This window comes from Panthera pardus, unplaced genomic scaffold (assembly GCF_024362965.1).
Source record: "Panthera pardus isolate Hobbes unplaced genomic scaffold, ASM2436296v1 HiC_scaffold_8, whole genome shotgun sequence".
In the NCBI taxonomy this organism is placed as follows: Eukaryota; Metazoa; Chordata; class Mammalia; order Carnivora; family Felidae; genus Panthera; species Panthera pardus.
In genome coordinates, this window is record NW_026527013.1 from 62,803,451 (window position 1) to 62,824,372 (window position 20,922).

The 20,922-nt window shown below is 57.4% G+C and overlaps 1 protein-coding gene across 12 annotated transcripts in view; it reads right to left on the reverse strand.

Moving 5' to 3' along the window:
• Positions 1–20,922, reverse strand: part of TNS3 (tensin 3) — a 215,542-nt gene that overhangs the window by 114,474 nt on the left and 80,146 nt on the right. For 7 of the 12 annotated variants that reach the window (XM_053897586.1, XM_053897594.1, XM_053897588.1 and 4 more), the window contains 4 exons: positions 6,355–6,407; positions 4,155–4,326; positions 2,302–2,352; positions 409–531 (listed from right to left, as the gene is read on the reverse strand). In XM_053897586.1, the coding sequence (XP_053753561.1) occupies positions 409–531; positions 2,302–2,352; positions 4,155–4,326; positions 6,355–6,407 (399 nt within the window). The other 5 variants (XM_053897590.1, XM_053897591.1, XM_053897589.1 and 2 more) reach the window with 5 other exon arrangements.

Consider the following 20,922-nt stretch of genomic DNA (forward strand, 5'->3'; position numbering starts at 1 on the left):
TTCTTCAGGTCTCCCTCTCTCTCTGCCCCTCCCCTGTTCATGCTCTGTCTGTCTGTCTGTCTCTCTCTCTCTCTCTCTCTCAAAAATAAACAATAAAAATTTTTTTTAAAGGGCTTTCTTTCTTTTAAAATGGCGGAAAGATAAAATGGTTCACTATCATTCCTGCCCTTCATTCGTTTCAAAATGTTCAGCTACGTGTTCAGCAACCCAAGTCCCACAAACTCTGGAGCCAAACTCTGGGAGGGGGGAATGATGGCTCTTCATTTTTAAGGACAAGTGCGCGAACGTGACCACAGAGGCCGATGGACAGCGCCATGGGTGTGACGGGTGGTCTCCGCGCCCCCCCCCCTGCCCCGCCCCCGGCCTCCCCCACCCTGCCCTCCACCCCAGGTGCGAGGTGGCACTCACCCTGCAGTGGATGACAACCACGTGCTGGGGGTCACTGTTCAGCCAGGACTCCTGCGCCTTGCAGACGGTGCACACTTGGTCCAGGGGAGGCGCATGTAGCTCGGGCCAGCCCACGTCCAGAATCTGCAACAAGACACGGGCCCCGGGGGTCCTCCTGGGGGCTCTGGTGGCACCAGGCACCCCACCACGGCCCTTCTATCTATATTTCATCTAAGAGTAAGGAACACTGGGCTGTGTTCCTCTTCTAAAACCTGCTGGGAAGGCCCCGGGGTGGCCCAGTCGGTTGAGCATCTGACTCTTGATTTCGGCTCAGGTCATGATCCCAGGGTTGTGAGTTCAAGCCCCACGTCAGGCTCTGTGCTGACAGTGTGGAGCCTGCTTGGGATTGATTCTCTCTCTCCCCGCCTCTCTCTCTGCCCCTCCCCACCTCGTACACACACGCGTGCATGCCCTCTCTAAAATAAAAAATAATAATGATAAAACTTATTTTAAAAAATTAAAATAAATAAAACCTGCTGGAAATTGTGGCTAGGCTCCTTCACTGGAAAGAAAAACGTGAAGGATTATGTTGCCCCCGTGAGACAACTACTCTGCTTTTTGCAGCTGGGATGGCAATTCTAGAAAGGACTTTCAGAGCCACTAATGGGGCAGGGCTCGTGGGGAGAGCCAAGGCCCAGTCAGATCTGAAACTGGAGTTCTTGGCCGGAGCTACTGCCAAAATCCCTCCGGGCAGACGAAAATCGCAGCTTGGGGAAATTCAGGGAGCCGTTCCCCACGCAGCGTGCAGATAACATCTCAGAGAGAGGCCCGCTGGGTGCACTTGGGAGAAACACGGTCCTCAAAGGACAGAAGCGGGCCCACGAAGGAGGAAGCGCCTTGAGCCCCGGCTTCAATCTGGAGCCGGAACAGAGAAGGTCCTCATCGCCTGACACCAACACCAGCACCCGCCCCTGCCCAGCGACGCAGAACACTTTCTATTTTTCTTTTCCTTTTTTGAAAGGGAAGGGAAGGCCGAGCTCCCTTCCCTAGGAGTAACAGAAGTAACATGAAACGATGGAAAATTTCAGAGAAATGCCGGCAAGCTGAAAAATATCACATACCCCCTTCCGCCACTCGGGGGAACAGCTGTAGCATTTAGGTGACACCCTGAGGTTTTTGTCCACGTAGCGGAATTGCTTACACACGTGAGCAATTTCAAAAATTTCCCCTAAATCTTGACAACTAAGAATAACGGAGGGAGAACAAAACAGGTGGCAGGCGGGAGATCCTGGCAGAGGAGACGCCACACGTGTGTGCACACACGCTTGTGCACACACGTGTGTAAACCCAGAAGAGGCTGAACGCAGTCTGCGGATCACGCCAACGTCGACTTCTGGCATCGACATTTTATTACTTATCATTAGTTCCGCCCGGGGGGAACACAGGGGCCGGGACAAGTGGGCTCTCTCTGTATATTTCTGCAACTTCCGGCAAATGTGTACTTCTTTCAGACTAAAGCAGCTGATTTATTTTAAAAAATTTTTTTTAATGTTTTTATTTATTTTTGAGACAGAGACAGAGTATGAGCAGGGGAGGGGCAGAGAGAGGGGGAGACACAGAATCCGAAGCAGACTCCAGGCTCTGAGCTGTCAGTGCGGAGCCTGACGCGGGGCTCAAACTCATGAGCTTTGAGATCATGACCTGAGCCGAAGTCGGACGCTTAACCGACTGAGCCAAGCAGGTGCCCCTAAAGCAGCTGATTTAAAAATAACCCCCAGATAAGGGCAGTTCATGATTCCCCTAATGACATCACATCCCACAAAGGCTTGCCAGGAACAGCTTCCGCACCAGCAGATACCCATCGTGCACGTTTGATAAAACAAAACTCAGAATATAAAGGGTGAAGGTCCGTACCTTTGGGTTAAGCTTCGTGAGGTCGTACCTCTTTTCGGAAAGGTTTAACACCTGTAAAGGGGAAGGAACAAGCCGTCAGACAACTCAGCGTCCTCGGAGGTCAAAGAGGAAACCGCTGGTTTTCATGTTTACCCGCCGCCTGCCTTCAAGGTACCGAGGATGATAAAAGGTGGAATCGTACGTAGGAACGGAGGACAGCTGAGCGCAGGGGCCTGTCCGGCTGGTGCGGTTCGCCACCCGCTTTCCTCAGAGCCCCGAGCCCTCCTGCCTGATAAGACCTGTCACCCTGGGCAGCCTCGCGGGTTCAGTTAGTTATACTGGCTGCACGTCCATCAGAGGATGCAGGTGTAGACGGGGAAGAGATGAGCCCACCCAGGATTCTTAACTCAGATCTGTACCAGACACGCACACGGGTCTTTCTTCAGACATTTCCAAAGGGTCCTAAGGGTCCTTGTCCCAAAACAAGGCAGGGACCGCTGCCCTCACTGTTGGCGGGGGCCAGGGGTAGGCTCTGGCCCTACAGCTGCGTGTCCTGGGTCCAGGGCCCTCCCGGGTCTCAGAGGACACCTGCAGGGGACCAGCCGTGCGCTGACCCCTGGGCCAGGCATCAGGACGGGGCAAACAGTTCCTGCAGGGCCTTGGGGAGAAAGGAAGCCCCTGGGACAAGAGTGTGATGGGACAAGAGTGTGATGCTCTCGGCTAGGACAGGCTTTCCCCTGCCCGCAGCCAGGTCATCGCGCCAAGGACTGGCATCCGAGGGACCCAGGAGCCAGGACGGCGCGGCTCCAGCCCGACCCTGACCACTCAGCTCCGGGCCGACACAACCTGTGGGAAGCGAAGCGGGGTCACCTCCGCTCGCCCTGCCTCGTTTGCAGGCAGCAGGCGGCCGATTAGTCATCTGAGACCGATAAGGGGACAATAACGGCCTTGTCGTTTAGAGCGAAGATTAGCTGCTTGGATGGAGATAAGAACAGCGTCGGGGCAGGTGCAGCGGAGGCGTGAGGGGTTGTAATTTAACCCAAGATCACACGGGGCCGCTCCCCTGGGGCTGCCACGGCGCGAACACACAGGGCAAGCCAGGGGACACGGGAGACGCTGGCCGCGCTTAACCCCAAGCGGGGACTCTCCCCCTCCACAACGTCACACGCATTCCCGGCTGTCGGCAGCGGGGAGAGGCTCAGCCGTGATGCAGGGACGCCGACCCCACAGGGGCTGGCGGCCCCCTCCTGATGCTGAGCGCCCAGCGCACCAGGACGGCTGCCCACCGCGCGCTCAGGGGCAGCGGCCGTGGGCAGGGGACAGCTGCACTTCCCCGGGGACACTCGTGACCTCACGCCACAGCAGGTGGCACGTGGAACAAAAGCCCCAGTGGGAGGGAGCCCCGGGGCATCTTCATGAAGCCAGGCACAGAGTGAGGGACCACGGCCACCCCACAGGCTCAGTGGCCACCAAGACTCTCAGTGGTTTCTTCACATTTCAGGAAACTCAGTGTCTTCCCAGTCACAGTGCCCAGTGTTCCCCCACACCGTCCCTGCACTCAGTGTCCCCTCTCCTATTCTCCCCGCGCTCAGTGCCCCCTCCCTGCACCATCCCTGCGCTCAGTGTCCCCCCCCCACATCGTCCCCAGGCTCGGTGTCCCCTCCCACCATCCCCACACTTGGTGTCCCCTCCCACCCTCCCCAGGCTCAGTGTCCCCCACCCCCCACCATCCCCACACTCGGTGTCTCCCCCCCACCCTCCCCAGGCTCAGTGTCCCCCCCCCCCACCATCCCCACACTCGGTGTCCCCCCCCACCCTCCCCAGGCTCAGTGTCCCCCCCCCACCATCCCCGCACTCGGTGTCCCCCCACTCACCAGGTAGTTGTCCCCGTGTTTGGACCTCAGCATGCGCGTCACCTCCTGCAGGTTGTGCAGGTAGGACTCCTCAGAGCAGCTGGCGGGGAAGGACACCGCAATGATGCGCTCAGTGATGTAGGTGAGGTCCAGCTCGCGGCCGTCCTCCATGGCGGGGCTCAGCACCGCGGGCCTAGGAGAGGGGGCCCGTCAGGACGTGGAGGTGCCCACACTGGCTGCTCACAGGGGAGCCCCGGCGGCAGCCCCCTGGGGGGCTGTGTGTCTATTCCGAGTGTGTTTGCATCACAGGAGCCCCTGCCCTGCGGCAGAGGGAGACCCCCAGGGGACCCCCAGGGGACGGACTCTGGAGGGAGGAGCCTGGTCCTCACTCCTGGGGGTCAGGGCAGCGGGAGCAGAGGCCCCATGGAGGGTCTTTAGGTCTTCCCGCCCCACCTGGAGACAGGTGTAGGGGCCGTGGAGGGGACACGCTGGGAAGGAGTATGGGCGGCCACCCTACAGGTGCCTCCCCTCGGCCACAGGGGCGGCCGGCTCTACCAGCAGGGCTGCTGTGTGCAGGCTCCTGGGGAATTGGGGGTGGGAGGGCAGGGGTGCGGAGGCAGGACCACCGACCACAACGGGGCCTACAGAGGGGAGGGGTGCTGAGGCTGGGACGGCACCGTGGGGATCATGTCCCGAGAGCCCTCCCTCCTCATCCTCATGGCAGGGCAGGCCCCCAGGGCTGACGGTGGCCGGGGATGAGGTGTTGGGTCAACCCCAGCACGGTAAGACCCACAGAAAACCCACAAAGGGACACAGGACGGTCACAGGAAGGTGGTTTTGGTCCACAGCCATCGCTACCAGGAGCTTTGAACCTTTGTGGCTGCCACCTGTTTATCGACTGCCCCTTTTATAGGTGTTTCTCTCCTAATTTTGGAAAATTCAAAAACCTACAAAAGTTTAACCAACCGCTACGGACCCACCATCTCACTTCGACATTAACACACGTTTCCGCTCACACCCCCTCGTCCACCACTCTGGCCGCAGTGAAGAAATCCCAGACATTGTTACCACCTCATTTATAAACATTTTAGTATTTCCTTCTGGAAGACAGACGCTTCCTAGGAATACCTACGGTGCTGTTATTATACCCACTGGAGGGAACATCATCAGATCCAGTATCATAAACTTAGTCATTCAAGTTGATTTATTCAAATCAGGATGCAAAACATCACCAAGATGTTTTTTCTCTGCCTTATGCACATATGGCTGCAAAAGAATTTTGATGACTTTTAAAAATTAAATCAGGTTTTGGGGCAGGTGGGTGGCTCAGTCATTTGAGCATCTGAGTCTTGATTTCATCTCAGGTCACGATCCCAGGGTCGCTAGGTCAAACCCCATGTCAGGCTCTGCACTGAGGATGGAGCCCGCTTAAGATTCTCTCTCTCTCTCTCTCTCTCTCTCTCTCTCTCTCTCTCTCTCTCTCTCTGGGGCGCCTGGGGGGCGCAGTCGGTTGAGTGTCCAACTTCGGCTCAGGTCATGATCTCACGGTCCGTACGTTCGAGCCCTGCATTGGGCTCTGTGCTGATGGCTCAGAGCCTGCAGCCTGCTTCAGATTCTATGTCTCCCTCTCTCTCTGCCCCTCTGCCGCTCACACTCTGACTCACTCTCTCTCTCTCTCAAAATAAATAAATAAATAAACATTAAAAGATTCTCTCTCTCTCCCTGTGCCTCTGCCCCTCTCCCCAACCCCCAAATAAAATAAAATAAAATAAAATAAAATAAAATAAAATAAAACAAAATAAAATAAATCAGGTTTTTAAACACTGATATAAAAAGTAATAACGTGTCTTATCCACCAACCACAGCTCCTGAGAGACTGCCCCACGTGGAGCGCTGGCCGTGGCCGTCCCAGCAGGCCCTGCCCGGACTCAGGCAGACAGAGCTTGGTGCACCTGCTGGGCTCGACTCTGGAACGCCCCCCAAGTTCACCTGCACAAAGAAGCCAGGGCTGTGCATGGAAACAATCACATTCCCACAATCTGGGCTTCAATGCTGGGAAGGTGCATCCAGGGGAAAAAAAAAAAAAAGAGCTTTCTACACCTTGGAACACGACCACAGACACGCATCACCTAGGAACATGACCACAGACTCCAGGAAGACCACACTCAGGCTTCCTGTCGTGTCTGGCCTGAGGCAGGGACACCAGGTTCTGGACGCTTACCTGGACGGCCCGGCACGGCAGACAGCAGCAGATGGTGCAGAGCCCCCCGGAGCCTGCAAACGACAAAGCACAGGTCAGTCCCACGCGGTCCACAGCCACCAGCCCACAGAGAAGGAAGGACGGCCACCGTTCTGTGATTTAGTCATTAAGTGGGAAGTCAAACACGGTGACTGCTGGCGCCTCTTACGGCCAGGGAGGGTCTCCAGCACGTCAGGGCCCTATGACTGCAGACCCCCAGCCACATGGTCCACGAACCCCCAGCAGGACAAACCCACCCACGGCACCTGTAAATGCCTGTCCCCTGTATACAGGAGGTGTTCGACCAACGCTCACTAGATCCCTACCATTATCATAAGACTGACTCGAACAAAACAAAGCCTGATAATTCTCTATTGCTTCTACTATTTGCTTTTTAAGGTTTGTTCATTTATTTTGAAAGACAGAGAGAGAGAGAGAGAGAGAGAGGGAGAGAGAGAGGGAGAGGGAGAGAGAGAGGGAGAGGGAGAGAGAGAGGGAGAGGGAGAGGGAGAGGGAGAGGGAGAGGGAGAGGGAGGGAGGGAGAGAGAGAGAGAGAGAGAGGGAAAATCCCAAGCAGGCTCCACACCATCAGCACAGAGCCTGACGTGAGGCTCGATTTCATGAACCTTGAGATCATGACCTGAACCAAAATCAAGAGTTGGACACTTAACCCACTGAGTCACCCAGGCGCCCCAACATCTACCATTTTTTAAAAAAGCCCATCCTGGGGCGCCTGGGTGGCTCAGTCGGTTGGGCGTCCGACTTCAGCTCAGGTCACGATCTCTCGGTCCCTGAGTTCGAGCCCCGCGTCGGGCTCTGGGCTGATGGCTCAGAGCCTGGAGCCTGCTTCCTATTCTGTGTCTCCCTCTCTCTCTGCCCCTCCCCCGTTCATGCTCTGTCTCTCTCTGTCTCAAAAATAAATAAAAAAACGTTAAAAAATTTTTAAAAATAAATAAATAAATAAATAAAAATAAAAAGCCCATCCTGCAGGGAAAAAGCCTCAGGTGTGATGACTTTACAATTTGCAAGACCCTTCCGTGTGTGCGTGTGTTAACGTGATCCACAAAGGCCTCGTAGACACGATCTCAGGAGACACGCCCAGCAACTTCTTTGTGAGTAGGAATTACCTCCCACATTTCAAAAGTGGGGAAACCGAGGCTCAAAGAGGTGTGCAAGGCATTGCCAAAGATGGCAGACGCGGGAGAGCCGTAAGCCCAGCATGGTGTTGCGAGCGCCCTTCCCAGGACTAGGCGGCCCCTTCCCGGAGCCTGCCGCGTGTCCTGGCCCCGCTCCGCGGATGGAGTGCGCGGTGATGCTGGGAGCATGTGGCGCAGGAAGCACAGAGTGCCCAGGGAGGCTGCCCACTGGCTGTCCCTGGCGGACGGGTGCCTCTCGTACGGGTCCCGCCTTACAGACGAGTCCGGGACTGAGCTGGCTCCCTTGGTACCTGGGACTCTGAGCAGCGTGGACAGCGGCTCCCAGGAGGTCAGAGGGCTGGGCCCACTCTCCCCAAAGCAGCCCTGAGGCCCAGCACTTCCCAGAGGGGTCCCAGCCAGCCCCCAGCCCGGGGAATCCCCACCTGCATCCCCTGGCACGGATGGATGGCAGATAGATCCAGGGCAGACACACGACAGGTGCATACACACGATGCGTAGACACATACGTGAAAGGCGGGTCGCTAAACACACACGTGCACACACACACACACACACACACACACACACACACACACAATGCGATTGGAAGGCCGGGCCGCCTGCCCCTACCCCTAGCCCCACCTGCAGCCGCCCCACGGTGCCCAACGCCAGTTTAGACTGAAGTAATGTGCACGGACTGAAAACCAGACAAGATCCACGCGTGTAAGTTTGTAGAGAAAGCACACGTTCCTTGAGGGCAAGGCCCTTCATGCTTTCCAGCCCACACATCACCTAACCGGATGACGGGCCAGAACCACCGCTCACCGCCTGCACCCCCTCCCCCCAGCCCGGTGGTGAGGCCTCCCCCACCCCTCAGGTGCACGGGGAGGTGGGCAGAGCCGCAGGTCAGCGTGGAGGGGCGGGGGGTCCCTGCAGTGAGGGGGTCACCTCAAGTGAATGTGTCCCAGGAAGAGCACAACTGGTGACTGACCATGAAGTAGCTCTATTCTGCATCTTGGGGACAGTGAGGAGACGAGCGTGGCCAGAACAGGTGCATGGAGGGGAAGAGCAGCAGGAGGGGTCCCTAGGACAGATACAAGGCCAGATGGGACCCTGTTTCTGGCCCTCTGCCTGAGGGGACGGGGTCCGGGTCCTCTGACCACGTGGCCCCCTGTTCCACCAGCAGCATCCTGTGACAGGCCACAGTGGACTGCGGTCAGAAAGCTCACCACACCTGGTGGGCCACCTGGCTCCCGGCGGGAACCCCCATAGGCAGCCTGGGAAACAGCATCCAGAAAGACCGTGTTGTGTCTAGAATCGCACAGTGAAGATGTGATAGCAACTTCTGACACTAAACCCAGGGCTCTTTCGATCCCCTGGCCCTGGTGGCCCACGGCCCGTGCTGCCGAGCCCGACCCCGGGGCCAGGCCAGCATCAAGGAGGTCGGGAGAGCGAGCCCAGCCCCCACCGCGGAGGACAGAGCGGCCGGGACCAAGCCACCTCTGGAAGCCAGCCTCTGAGACTCCACGCGCACCGGACTCCCTCCCTCAGAGGCTACATTTGGAGCCAAGCGGATGACATGTGGCTGATGGGACCCCGGACACACAGAGATGGTAGCCCCTTGGCTGCCCGCTCTGCTGTGTAGCAGCTAGGAGACTACAGAAGGGGCAAGACTTCTCAAAACACGTCACTGGCCAGAAGGTACCCTCGGGTATGCAGTCTCTGTGCGTCTGTGCTGGAGAGCAAAGAACCAATCTGCTCGTGGGGTTCAAAAGCCGAGCCCCCCCTTCAAACACCACAGCGCATTTCACGGCTGAGGAATGACCCAGAAACCAGCTTCCTGGAAATCTACCAAAGAGGAAGGTCCCTTGTGCACCAGAACCCTGCATCCTAACCCCATACAGGAAGTGGGAGAAAACCTCTCTGCGGGAAGACCCCAGGCCCCCGGGGCTGCGCTTTGCTCGCGGTGCTTGGCAGGAAGACGCTGCCCACCCACCTTTCCAGGAAGCCTTCTGAGGACACCGCCAGCCACTCTTATCATTACTGACCAGAGCGACAGAGATAAATAACACAGATGATTCCCGAGCTGGCTCCTGGTCCCCACCTGCCTCTGCCCAGCCCCGCCTCCTTCACCCCTGTGGATCTGGCACCCGCTTATCACAGCCCGCAACTTCTAAAGGCGCGAAGAAACCCGGCGGGAGACGGAGGGGAGGGGCACCGGTGGAATCGTGGCAAAGGTTACACCTGCAACAGGGGAAGCGCAAGCCCACGCTGCCCCAAAGGCACTGTTTCCGGTGAGGGCCAGGCAGCGCACGTGCTGGGCCCCTAAGCAGTCCTGGGACCCCGACCAAGTCACTGGCCTCCCTGGCCAGCAGTCGCTTTGGGTCCAGCACTTGGAAGGCAGAGAGAACGCAGCCCCGGAGCCCAGGACTCTGGCCAGCAGCCAGGCGGGTGCTCCAGCAGGTAACCACTCGATCGCTGCATCTGCCCAGAGGGACTCTCTTGCCCAACACACTTTTGCAATAATCGATCCTCATTTCTTTTGCTACTGGTGTTACTTCTATGTTTGAAACACGCTCAGAAGTAGCAACTCTGTAGCTGTGGGATATAAACCCCCAGACCCATCTTGCAGGAGGGACACCGATCCCCCGTGAGATCTGGACGCAGACACAACTGTCTTTTTTAAGAGAGGCAGACAGAGCCCATGCTTGCTCCGAGTGGGTTACCCCAGGGCGGAAGGCAGGGCTGCATGGCTTTTCTTGGGAGAAGCTGGTCCAGGCCTTGTCAGGAGACACAGTTGCCCGTGAGACTGCCTTTGTGCTGTCACTCTGCACCCTGCAAACCTGGAAAGGTCCTTCACCTGCTCCGGCCTCAGCCACCCTCCTCGTCTTTCTAGAACAGGGGTTCCAGTCCCCACCTCACCTGGGGGCTAGGGCCCAAACAGGACTTGCAGGAAACACCTGCTGTCCATATAGGGATCCTGCAGCGCCGGCCCTACAGGACCCCAACCCCACGCTCCAGTGTCCCCTCCTACAGGACCACACCCCGGCGGCCCCTCCTACAAGACCCCTCCCCCCCCGCACCCCCTCCTATAGGACCCCGCTCTCAGTGGCTCCTCCTACATGACCCTGCCCTCCCCCCCACCCCCGCACGCCCGCCCTGTCCCACTGGACCCGCCCCCCAGCACCCAGTCTTATAGGGAACCATTCCCATGACCAGTGGGTAGCACTAGAAAACTGGCCCAAATTTGGGTGACAATGGCCCAAATATGTCTGTGAGACAAAGGCTTTGCCACTAGTAACCTGGCCCCTTTCTAAGCAGATGGCCCGTGGAGGGAAAGCTGGGGTTCCAAGCAGGACCCCGAGCCCCGTCAGCTGTGGGGCCTGATCACTGGTCTCGTCTGGGATCTGATCAGCAGGCTGGCAGGGACCTTCCCCCCTCCCTGGGTACCGCAGGGTCTGCAGCTGTGGGACACCCCAAAGTCAGCATGGGCAGCATCAGAACCAGACCAGGCCAACCCTCAAGACTCTGCCCATTCACACACCCTGCAGCACCCCAAATGTGAACCCTCAGCGCAGAGCCTGGTACTACAAGCACACATTGTCTCCTACTTTTTCAGACGAAAAGTACAGTCCACACGTGGCACGAGACAGACACCCCAAAGACCTGACTGTTAGATGCACAAAGTCCCGTAGGACCCACAGGGCCCTGCTCTCCCACCTCAAGTGACTGGCGTCCAGGCCAGAAGACAGGACACTCTGGGTCTGAACCGACAGGTTGGATTTCCAACAATCACGTCCCAGCAGCAGAGGACTCGCTCATGGCTTCGAGGAGGGACGCTGGACAAACCTAATGCAGGGGTGAGTCTATACCAAGGACTCCTGGCCACAGAGCACGGAGCCCCCCCCCCCCCCCTCCCGCCGCTGCCAAGGGCTTCCAGAAGGACCCAGCTTGGGGGCGGGGAGGGCAGTGAGGACACCTAACACCCAGCCGGAAAACAGAGGGAGGACGCAGACAGCGTGCCCCCGACACACGTCACCTGGCAATTAAGCAGAAGGCCAGGGCTGGACAACGCCACCCCTTCCCGGTGGCTGTGACCAGCCGTCTGGGGACGGCCAGCAGGCACCTGGCCAGGGTAGCCACCCAGGCTGTCCCAGAACCACAGGACCTCCTGCAGATGAGGGCCCTCATCTGTAAAATGGGCTCCTACATCCAGCAACCTCTCTGCAGGGGTGCTGTGGCGCCACAGCAGGCCCGGCACGATGCACCCTTAGCATCTACGATTTCTGCGTGTTGTCTGGGAAACCAGGAAGATGGAGAAGACCTGCCTAATGAGACTCACGAGGTGGATGGTGCCCCCATGTCAGCAAGGAGGGCCTGTCCCCAACGCGGTGGGCTGGCAGGGACACCCCAGGTGGACGGGAGCCTGAGGAGCAGAACTCACAGCCCATCTGTAGGGCTAATGCTGGTGCCGTGTCCCCACATCCCACTGCTGTGAGCCAAGGGCAGGCACCTCCCTCTCTCCACCCCTGCCCCATGGCCCTTCTCTTCCAGTTTTCCCAGCACACTCCACCCTTCCTGCCTCAGGACCTTTGCGTATGCCCTGCAGGTCTGGAATGCTCTTCACCCACTTAGGCAAGCTTCACCAGGTTAGCTCCTTTTAATCCTAGACCTCTCAGCTCAGATGTCACCTCCCCAGCAAAGCGGCCCCGATCCCTGGCCCTGTTTGTATGTGCCATGATGGCACAGCCCTCAACTGCACAGAAATAACTCGCCACATGAATTCTCGCCCATGCTGTGCACCCTCCTCCGCCACCCCAGGTAAAGACCCGCAGAGGCAGTGGCTCCCACCTTCCACCTGGGGACCACATCCTACCCCAGCAGCTGGCAGAGCACACAGTTTGCGGGATACAGGAGGGAATAAGCCCACCGCTAACCTCCACACATCCAAGGGATGATCTGGCCATGTTAGAGGCACGGGGATACCGCTCTACATTTCGGTCCTAAATGCCTATCATGTTTATTCGTAGGATAATAAAGTCAATGCACCGAGCGGCCTGAACACCCGGCCCCTAAAAGAGCAACAGAATGAAAGGTAGGAAGTGTGTCCGCCTTGGTGAGGTCACAACAGAGGGAACCGATGACTCTGGGGGATACCTGGAAAGAAACTGTCCCTTGCACAGCCACAAGGCGACACGAGGCAAGAACCCGGAACAGGGGGTGGGGGGTTCTGGCGCAGGTGGGAGCTCACCCTAGCTCCTGCTCAGAGACTGAAGGCTGTGCCCCTGCTGCCCACCTCCCCTCACCCTCTCGGGCTTCAGGGTGACGAGCAGAGACCCTCTGCAGCAGGGGTCCCAGCCAGGTGTGGACCGCAGGGAGCCACGGGGCCTGTGCGCTGCTCCCAGCCGCTCAGATGGCCCTGAAACCCACAGCCACTAACAGTTCCGTAAAAAGGAACAAAAAGGACAGTTGCGTAACCGAAGCCAGATTCACAAGGAAGCAGGGCTCCGGGGCCAGGGGCAGGGAGCAGGCCAGCCGCGCGCGCAGGAAGAAAGCACAGTCCACAGACCAGCGGAAGCACACCGCACAAGGCAAATGGGGAAAAAAAATGAAAACCTTTTGCAAAGGCAATGACTAGCCACGTCCACTGGACAAATCCGAAGGCACGGATTCGTTCACTCGCTGCCCAGCAGGCAGGATGCAGCAGTCAAGCACTTCCCGGCTGCTTCCCGGGCTGTCCAACCTTGGGAATTTACTCAACCTTCTGTGACTCAGTTTCCACACCTGGAAAGCAGAGGTGTCAGCGGCATTGGGTGAGGAAGCACGTGGACAGAGCTAACAACACCAGCTGTGCACCCAGTTGCCGTATGGGGCGCCAGGCGGGGGCTGGCCCCGAAAGCCAGCCTCCGCCAAAAGCCCATATGGACCGCAGTGCCTGGCGAGACCCTCTCACCAGCGTGCAGTGGGAGAATCGAGACCTTCCCAAACCCAGCCAGCCAGCCAGCCAGACAGCCACTTCTCCCTCCCTTCCACAAGAAGGCCAGAAACAAAGTCATTACCAGGAGCGCCCAGCTTGAACGTCTTTCTTACCGCACTTAAACACGAGCAGCAGTGAGTGTCCAAGAAAAACATAGCAGGCTCGAGTTAGGAAATTAAAAGAACGTCACTCTGCTCCCCACCCCACCCCCCCCTCCCCCCCGCCCCAGCTCCTCTAGGAGCAGCACGGTGTCGCTCCGAGGGAGGTTCTCTCTGAGCCAAGTCTGCACCAAGCACTCAGCACTCGGCGGGAAGTAGGCTGCACCATATGGAAGGAAGGCGCCCGTGAAAGCAGAGGGCAAGGAGGAAGGGGGTCCCCAGAAGGGGCAGCCCAGGAAGCCGCCGGCGGGAGAAGCGTCAGACCTGGCGCTACATGGAACTTTTACTGCCCCCTCGCAGCAGAGCAAGGACGTGAGCAAACAGAGCAGGGGCACCGGGGAGAAAGCCACTGCCAAGTACACGCGGCCCCACAGATCCCTCCGGGAGCAGAACTCACGGCGCTGCTGAGGGGCCCCGGGGCCAGGGCTTCACCTTCAGAAGCAGGCCCCTCTCACCGCCTGGCTCCTTCCCAGCTTCAAGTCCCGCGCCTTCTCCCTGCCCCTGGCCTCACAGGGAGCAGGTGGGACAGCGCCCGCCCCGCCGTGGCTGGGGAAGTCTCAAGGGCAGCGGTGCCGGAGCCGCAGGCAGGCCCAGCCCACAGCAGCAGCACGCATGCCTGCACGCCGGGCACCAGCAGCATGCGCCCAGCCAGGGCCCTGCAGGACCCAGGGGAGCAGGACAGGCTCACTGGGCAGGGGCTGCATCCCTGACGGCAACCTGGCTTCCGGGGGGTGGGGGGGTGGAAATGAGGGCACAGTGAGAGGTCTTCGGTGTCCAAAGCCCTACCCCCACCCTCACCCCCAGAGCAGCCTACTGCACATTCCTGGGTGGGCAGGTCTCGGGCCTGCATCCCGCGCTCCACAGGTGCCTGGTGCCCGCCCTCCTCTCTCTGTCCCTTACGTGCACACAAAACCACAACGTGAACACAAACACAGCGTCTGAGTGCATAGCCGGACCAGAGAGAAGAAGCGGGGTCTCTCCTAACACGTGCCCCTCGGGCTCCAAGTCTCCCGGAGACCAAAACAGAGAGAGGGGGCTGGATATACATCAGACAGTGGGACTACAGCGACTTTTCAGGCACCCAGGCTGTCTGCGCCTGGATCGAACTGGGCCGGTCGTCATTCAGATGTGGGAGAGGAGGACCCGGAGCAGAGCACAGACCCCACGGCCAGGTCTACGCTGGCAACCGTCAGCCTGATTTTGTTTCCAAATGGTCAGGCTCATCCCCTACATTCAGAGGGAGATCCAAGCGGGCTCGTTTGTAATTCCGTCTCTCACGCACGTTTCTTTTATTCTGATCCATTATCTCATAATGAGAACATCTCTCCCTATAAAGAGGACCACGGGAGAGCGTGGTGGGTCCGCTGGGCCCCTCCCGGCCCTGTCCCTGGCATGAGGGCCGGGGGGGCACCGGGTCCACACGGGTCTCCTTCCAGCCAGATGCGTGCCAGGCCTGGAGCCCACAGGCCGGGGTCTGCCTCAGGTGGCTTGGCTCCTGCAGGCTGGCAGGCCTTCCTGAGAGCAAGCGTGGGGACAGACAGCCACCCCTTCACCTGTCAGGTCAGCTGACCTGGGAACAGACAGCATCTCTCACTCTTGGGAGCTCCGGCTCCCACCTCTGTGAACCAGGTTGACAAGAGAGGTGTCCCACCCTGGTTGTGAGGACGGGAGAGGCCGGAGGGACACGCGGTCCCCAGGCTGCGCATGGCGGACATCAGCACGCTGCACCATCACCGGCCCTGTAAGGGGAGAGAAGGCTATAGGCCACCTCCTGTGTCGTACAAGTGCGGGATGGGACAGGGAGGCGCCTGCTTCCTGGTGGGGGACCAGCCCAGACGGGCCGAGTGTGGGCATGGGTCAAGCATTTATCCCTTACCGCGTGGTGACAGAGGACATGTCAAGCCAGGGATCCAGCTCTCTCAAAAATACCCTCAAATTCCCAGCAGGAGCATTTTCAACTGAGGCAGCAACAGCTAGGGAAGTGAGCCAGCACACGGAGTGATCCTCCACGGTCCAGGAGCCACGCCGGCCACACTCTTCCAAAGGCAAGAGGGTCCCGTCATTCATTCTGCAGTTGGAAGCTTTAGCGGCAGGGACCCGAGTCTGCTCCAGGTGTGCCTGGCAGGGCTGTGTCCCCATCTGACCCCGAGGTCCACCAAGGGCAGCCTGGATGATGCCACAGAGACCCTCAGACGCTGACAAATGTGGACCAAGAGGTAGGCCCTCCACCCCGCCCCCAGCGGTCCCCAAGGGAAGGCGGCCTGGGGTGCCCACCGAGCCTGCTGAACAGAGACAGCCGACAGTGGAGTCCAGGACATGCCGTCCCTGCCCTGAGAAGGGCACAGCAGACCTCGGCTTTGGTCACTTATGAATCATCAGGTTTCTGGGATGGCCATCCCGGTGCCCTTGACCACCGGCAGGTGGACCACTTCCTGTGGCCCCATCTGTCCTCATGCACGCCTAAGACAGCCCAGTGAGCGTCCTCCCTGCCAGCACCAGAAACACGCTCCATTAAAATGCACCATCCACCCGGGCTGGGGCCTCCCAGGCTGCACCACTCGGGATCCTGGCACTGTGCCCACGTGACGAACCGAGCGATCCCCAGAGAGGCTGGATGACAGTCCCACAAGCGCCGGAAAGCAGCAAGAGCATAGGTGACGATGGTCACTGATGGGCCTAGGGACAGGAGCACCGCCCAGCTACAGAAATGGGGAGAGGGGACCTTCGGGAGACCGCCCTGGAGACGGCCAGAGGAGCCCCAGGGAGGGGCCCAGACCACACGGGGACGAGGCGACAAGGGGCCCTGAGGTCAGGGTTTCTGGTGCCTGAACCCAGTCAGAGCATTTCCCGGGTCAGGAGAAGTCCTGCAGAGGTCTCTGAAAAGGGGTGACAAACAGGGTCCTAGATGTGTTCTGAAGGGGTTTTCAGAACCCCTTGCTGCCAGCGTCAGTAAGGTTCACCAAAGGGGGCGGACCTGACCACAGACGGTGCGGGTGGGAACCCAGTGCCACCAGCTGTGGGGATAGGAGTTGCTCTAGCTGGTGCCAAGCGTGCGTCCCCCTCCTGTGAGGACAGTGATGGCATCGGGTGACCACTGGAAGCCTCGGTTTCCCCACTTGCCCTCTGGGGCCGGTCACTGAACACTGCCTAAGCATGGAGCCGTCAGATGAGACCCCGCCCAGAGAGAGAGCTCAGCACTGTGCCTGGCAGGCGGTAAGCGCCCATACCATCAGCTTTATCAGTGTTGTAATCTCACCACCTAGGCCGCCACGGACGCCAGGAGCAGGGGAAAGAGCGCAAGGGCTGCTGGGGCCAGGGCGACCCAGAGGACCTGAGAAAAGGGTGGGCGCCCACAGGACCTGGTCCCATGGCTGAGGAGGGGGACGGAAGGGGGTCCAAGGACCAGAGCCGTGGTGTGGGCAAGCCACACCCACAGGACCCACAGTGCACGACCCACAGGCCACGACCCACCTGACACGACAGTATTCCTCCACTTTCATTTAGTTGCTACTAAATTTTTAACAAGAAATTCTCCAGGAAGATGAGAAAAAAAAGAAAACTGGGTTTGATGGTTCACTAGATCCCTGGTCTACTGTAAAACCATTAAGTCAGGAACAGAAGAAAGGGAGAGCCGCCCAGGGCATGGTTAGGGAGGGGGCACCGAGCTCCCTGCCGCCCCAGAGCCCGCTGTCCCCCCATCTCCACGTGCTCACCAACCCGGAGGTTCTAGGGACCTTTTGTCTGTTGGGTTTTATGGGGGTTTCATTACAGGAGCATGATTGATGAAATCATCGGCCATTGGTGATTGATCCAACCTGCAGCCCCTCCTCCCGAGGCCAGGGGGTGGGGCCGACAGCTCCGCCCCTGTGACCACGTGGGCGGTCACCCTGCCAGCCCCTCCTCCCGAGGTCAAGGGGTGGGGCCGATAGCCCCGCCCCTGTGACCCGTGGGCGGTCCCCCTGCAGCCCCTCCTCCCGTGGTCATGGGATAGGACTGATAGCCCCGCCCCCGTAACCACGTGGGCGGTCCCGCTGCAGCCTCTCTTCCCGAGGTCAGGGGGTGGGGCCGAAAGCTCCACCCCTCGTGGGCGGCCTCCCTGCAGCCCCTCCTCCAGGGGTCAGGGGTGGGGCTCCCGAGGTCAGGGTGTGGCACAGACAGCTCCGCCCCTATAACCACGTGGGCGGTCCCCCTGCAGCCCCTCCTCCCGCGGTCAGGGGGTGGGGCCGACAGCTCCGCCCCTGTAACCATGTGGGCGGTCTCCCTGGCCACCAGTCCCCACCCTCAGGTGCTTTACCTCCTTAGCACAGTAACAGCCACCTATCTGCTCCTCCACTTAAGAAACCCCAAGGGTTTGGGGCACTGTGCTGGAAATGGGGACAAAGACCAAATCTGTATTTCTTACAAATCACAGTATCCAACGTCCCTAAATTAACCGCTGCCCAAAACCAAGCTCAAACTCCATTCCCCTTCATGCGTTCCTACCAGTGAAGATACCAGATTTCCTAATATTCAGGGAACTTCCTAATTTCCTAATTTCCGGGGAAATTCCTTCAAATGACCACCTGAAATTGCCATTTACCAAGTTACCATTTCAAAAACCATCCCCAAGGTTTTGGGCTCTTCACTGCCACCTAAAAGGGCGCCTCTCGCTTCCAGTCGCGTCCAGTTGCTTCCCCAGTGACCCTGGGGAAGTGCCTTCGGTGGGGAAAGCTGGGCTCAAAACCCAGCCCGGTCTCTACAGACAGGACACTCTTGGCTCAACCGGGCGAGCCGGTCCACTGGGATCCTCGTCTGCGAAAAGGGGAAGGACATTCACCCAGGGTGCTCCCAGCAGCCCGTAAACGGGGAAGCTGGCCCAAAACTACCTGCTGGCTTTTCTAACCTGCACTTGCTTTTGCAATGAGATCTCCTTTCCGATCGCTCCTCCGACAGCTAAGAGTCAGACGAGTGAGAAGGTGGCACCATCCAATAACCCAGAGAACACAGGTCCATCAGGAGAGTAGTCTCCTTGGATCAACCCCTACCCACAAAACCTACCCACAAAATGGGGTCAACCTACCCACCACATACAGAACGTGAGCTGCTGGGCAAGCTTCGTGTGCAATCGTAATTCCTCACTGAAATGCTGTTCCCTCTTGTCCCTGTGAGGAAGTCAAGTCCCTGGCACCAACCCAACCCGACCTGACCAAGGGCACAAGGCTCATCCGTGAAAGCCCCAGATCTGCAAGGTTGGTGCCCAGGCCCAGTCTACCCACACAGGCAGACAATGTGACACTCACCTTGACCTCGGCCAAGCACAACTTAAAAATGGTAAGTTTTTAAATGGGGGTCACTTAAAAAACAGTCAAATGGACGGGGCGCCTGGGGGGCTCCATTGGTTGAGTGTCCGACTCTTGATTCAGCTCAGGTCGTGACCTCGTAGTTCATGAGTTCAAGCCCTGCTCTGTGCTGAGAGCCTCTCTCTCTCTGCCCCTCCCTGCTCTCGCTCTCTCCAAATAAGTAAATAAACTTTTTTAAAAAATGATAAAATGGTGACTATTATATTTTCAGAGGTGTCCTCTAAACACAGGGCTTTGATCTGGGAATGCTTCATGGGCCAGTGAGGCCGTTTAGACCAGCTGTGCCTCCCACAATGGTTTTTCTCTCTTTTCTGTACTCAGGAAGGTCATGTGTCCAGCACATGCTGGACCTGTAAGTTTATAATATATGATATAATTAATGCAATGTGATAGGATATACAACATATAATATGATATACATGATATACAATACATATATGATATAATAGGATACAATATAGTATATGATATGACATGATATAACATAATCCTCAAATTTTCTCCTACAAAGTAGTTTTCAACAGCTGCATGGCATCCAGGGTCAAGCAGGAGCACAATTTCCTCTGTGCCTGAATGTCCCCAAAATTTGGGCCCCAAAATTTGTCACTCGCAAGTGGCACTGTGATCAGCCCCTTACGGTTTACAACTTTTCAGCGTCCTTAGCGGCTGCCTCAGGGTAATCACCCCTCTCTCTCTGCCCCTCCTGGGATTCTCTCTCTCTCTGCGCCTTGCTCACTTATGCTCGCTCTCTCTCTCTCTCTCTCTCTCTCAAAAAAACAAAAAAAAACAAAAAAACAAAAAAAGCAAGAAAATGGCAGGTGAGTCTTGGCGGGAGCCATAGTGACAGCCACACGGCAGTTTGCAGATTAGACTTGAACCCTGTCTTGCCCTCCAAGAACCGAATGAATGAAGTCATTTTCTTTGAGTAAATACCCAGTAGTGCAATTACTGGATCACATGGTAGTTCCATTTTTAATTTTCGGGGGAACCCCCATATGACTGTCCAGGGCGGCTGCACCAGTCTGCGTTCCCACCAGCAGTGCACGAGGGCTCCCCTTTCTCCGCATCCTCGCCAACACCTGTTGTTTCCTGAGTCATTCATTTTAGCCACGCTGACAGCTGTGAGGTGCTGTCTCATCGTGGTTTTGATCTGCATCTCCCTGATGACGAGTGATGCTGAGCATCTTTTCATGTGTCTGTTGGCGTCGGGAGGTCTTCTTTAGCGAAATATCTGTTCAGACCCCTGCCCATTTTTTAATCAAATTATTTGGCATTTCGGTGATGAGTTGCGTTAAGTTCTTCATATATTTTGGATATGCTCCTCTTAGTGGATACAGCAAAACAATGATTGGAAGAGCTGTGTGCACCCCTTTGCTTACTGCAGTGTTACTTACACCAGCCAAGATACAGATGCAGCCCGAGTGTCCATCAATAGACGAATGGATACAGGAGACTGTAGTACACACACAATGGAATATTTCTCTGCCATAAAAAAGAGGGACATCTTTGCAACAACGTGCATCGAACTAGAGAGCATTGCGCTAAGGGAAATAAGTCAGACAGAGGAAGACAAATACCGTATGACTTCACTCATTATGTGGCATCTAAAAAGCAAAGCAAATGAACCAACAGAAAGCAGGAACAGACCCATAAATACAGAGAACAAACCGATGGGCTCCAGATGGAAGAGAAAGAGGAGACGCAGGCTTCCGGTTACGGAATGAACAAGTCACAGGGATAGCATAGGGAATACAGTCAATGGTACTGTGATAATGTGGTATCATGACAGGTGGTACCAACGCTTACCATGGTCAGCGCTGTGTGTAACATATACAACTGTCCCATCACTACACTATACACCTGAAATCAATATAACCTTGCATGTCAACTCTATGTCTTTTTTTTTTTTTTAATGTTTATGTATTTTTGAGAAAGAGAGA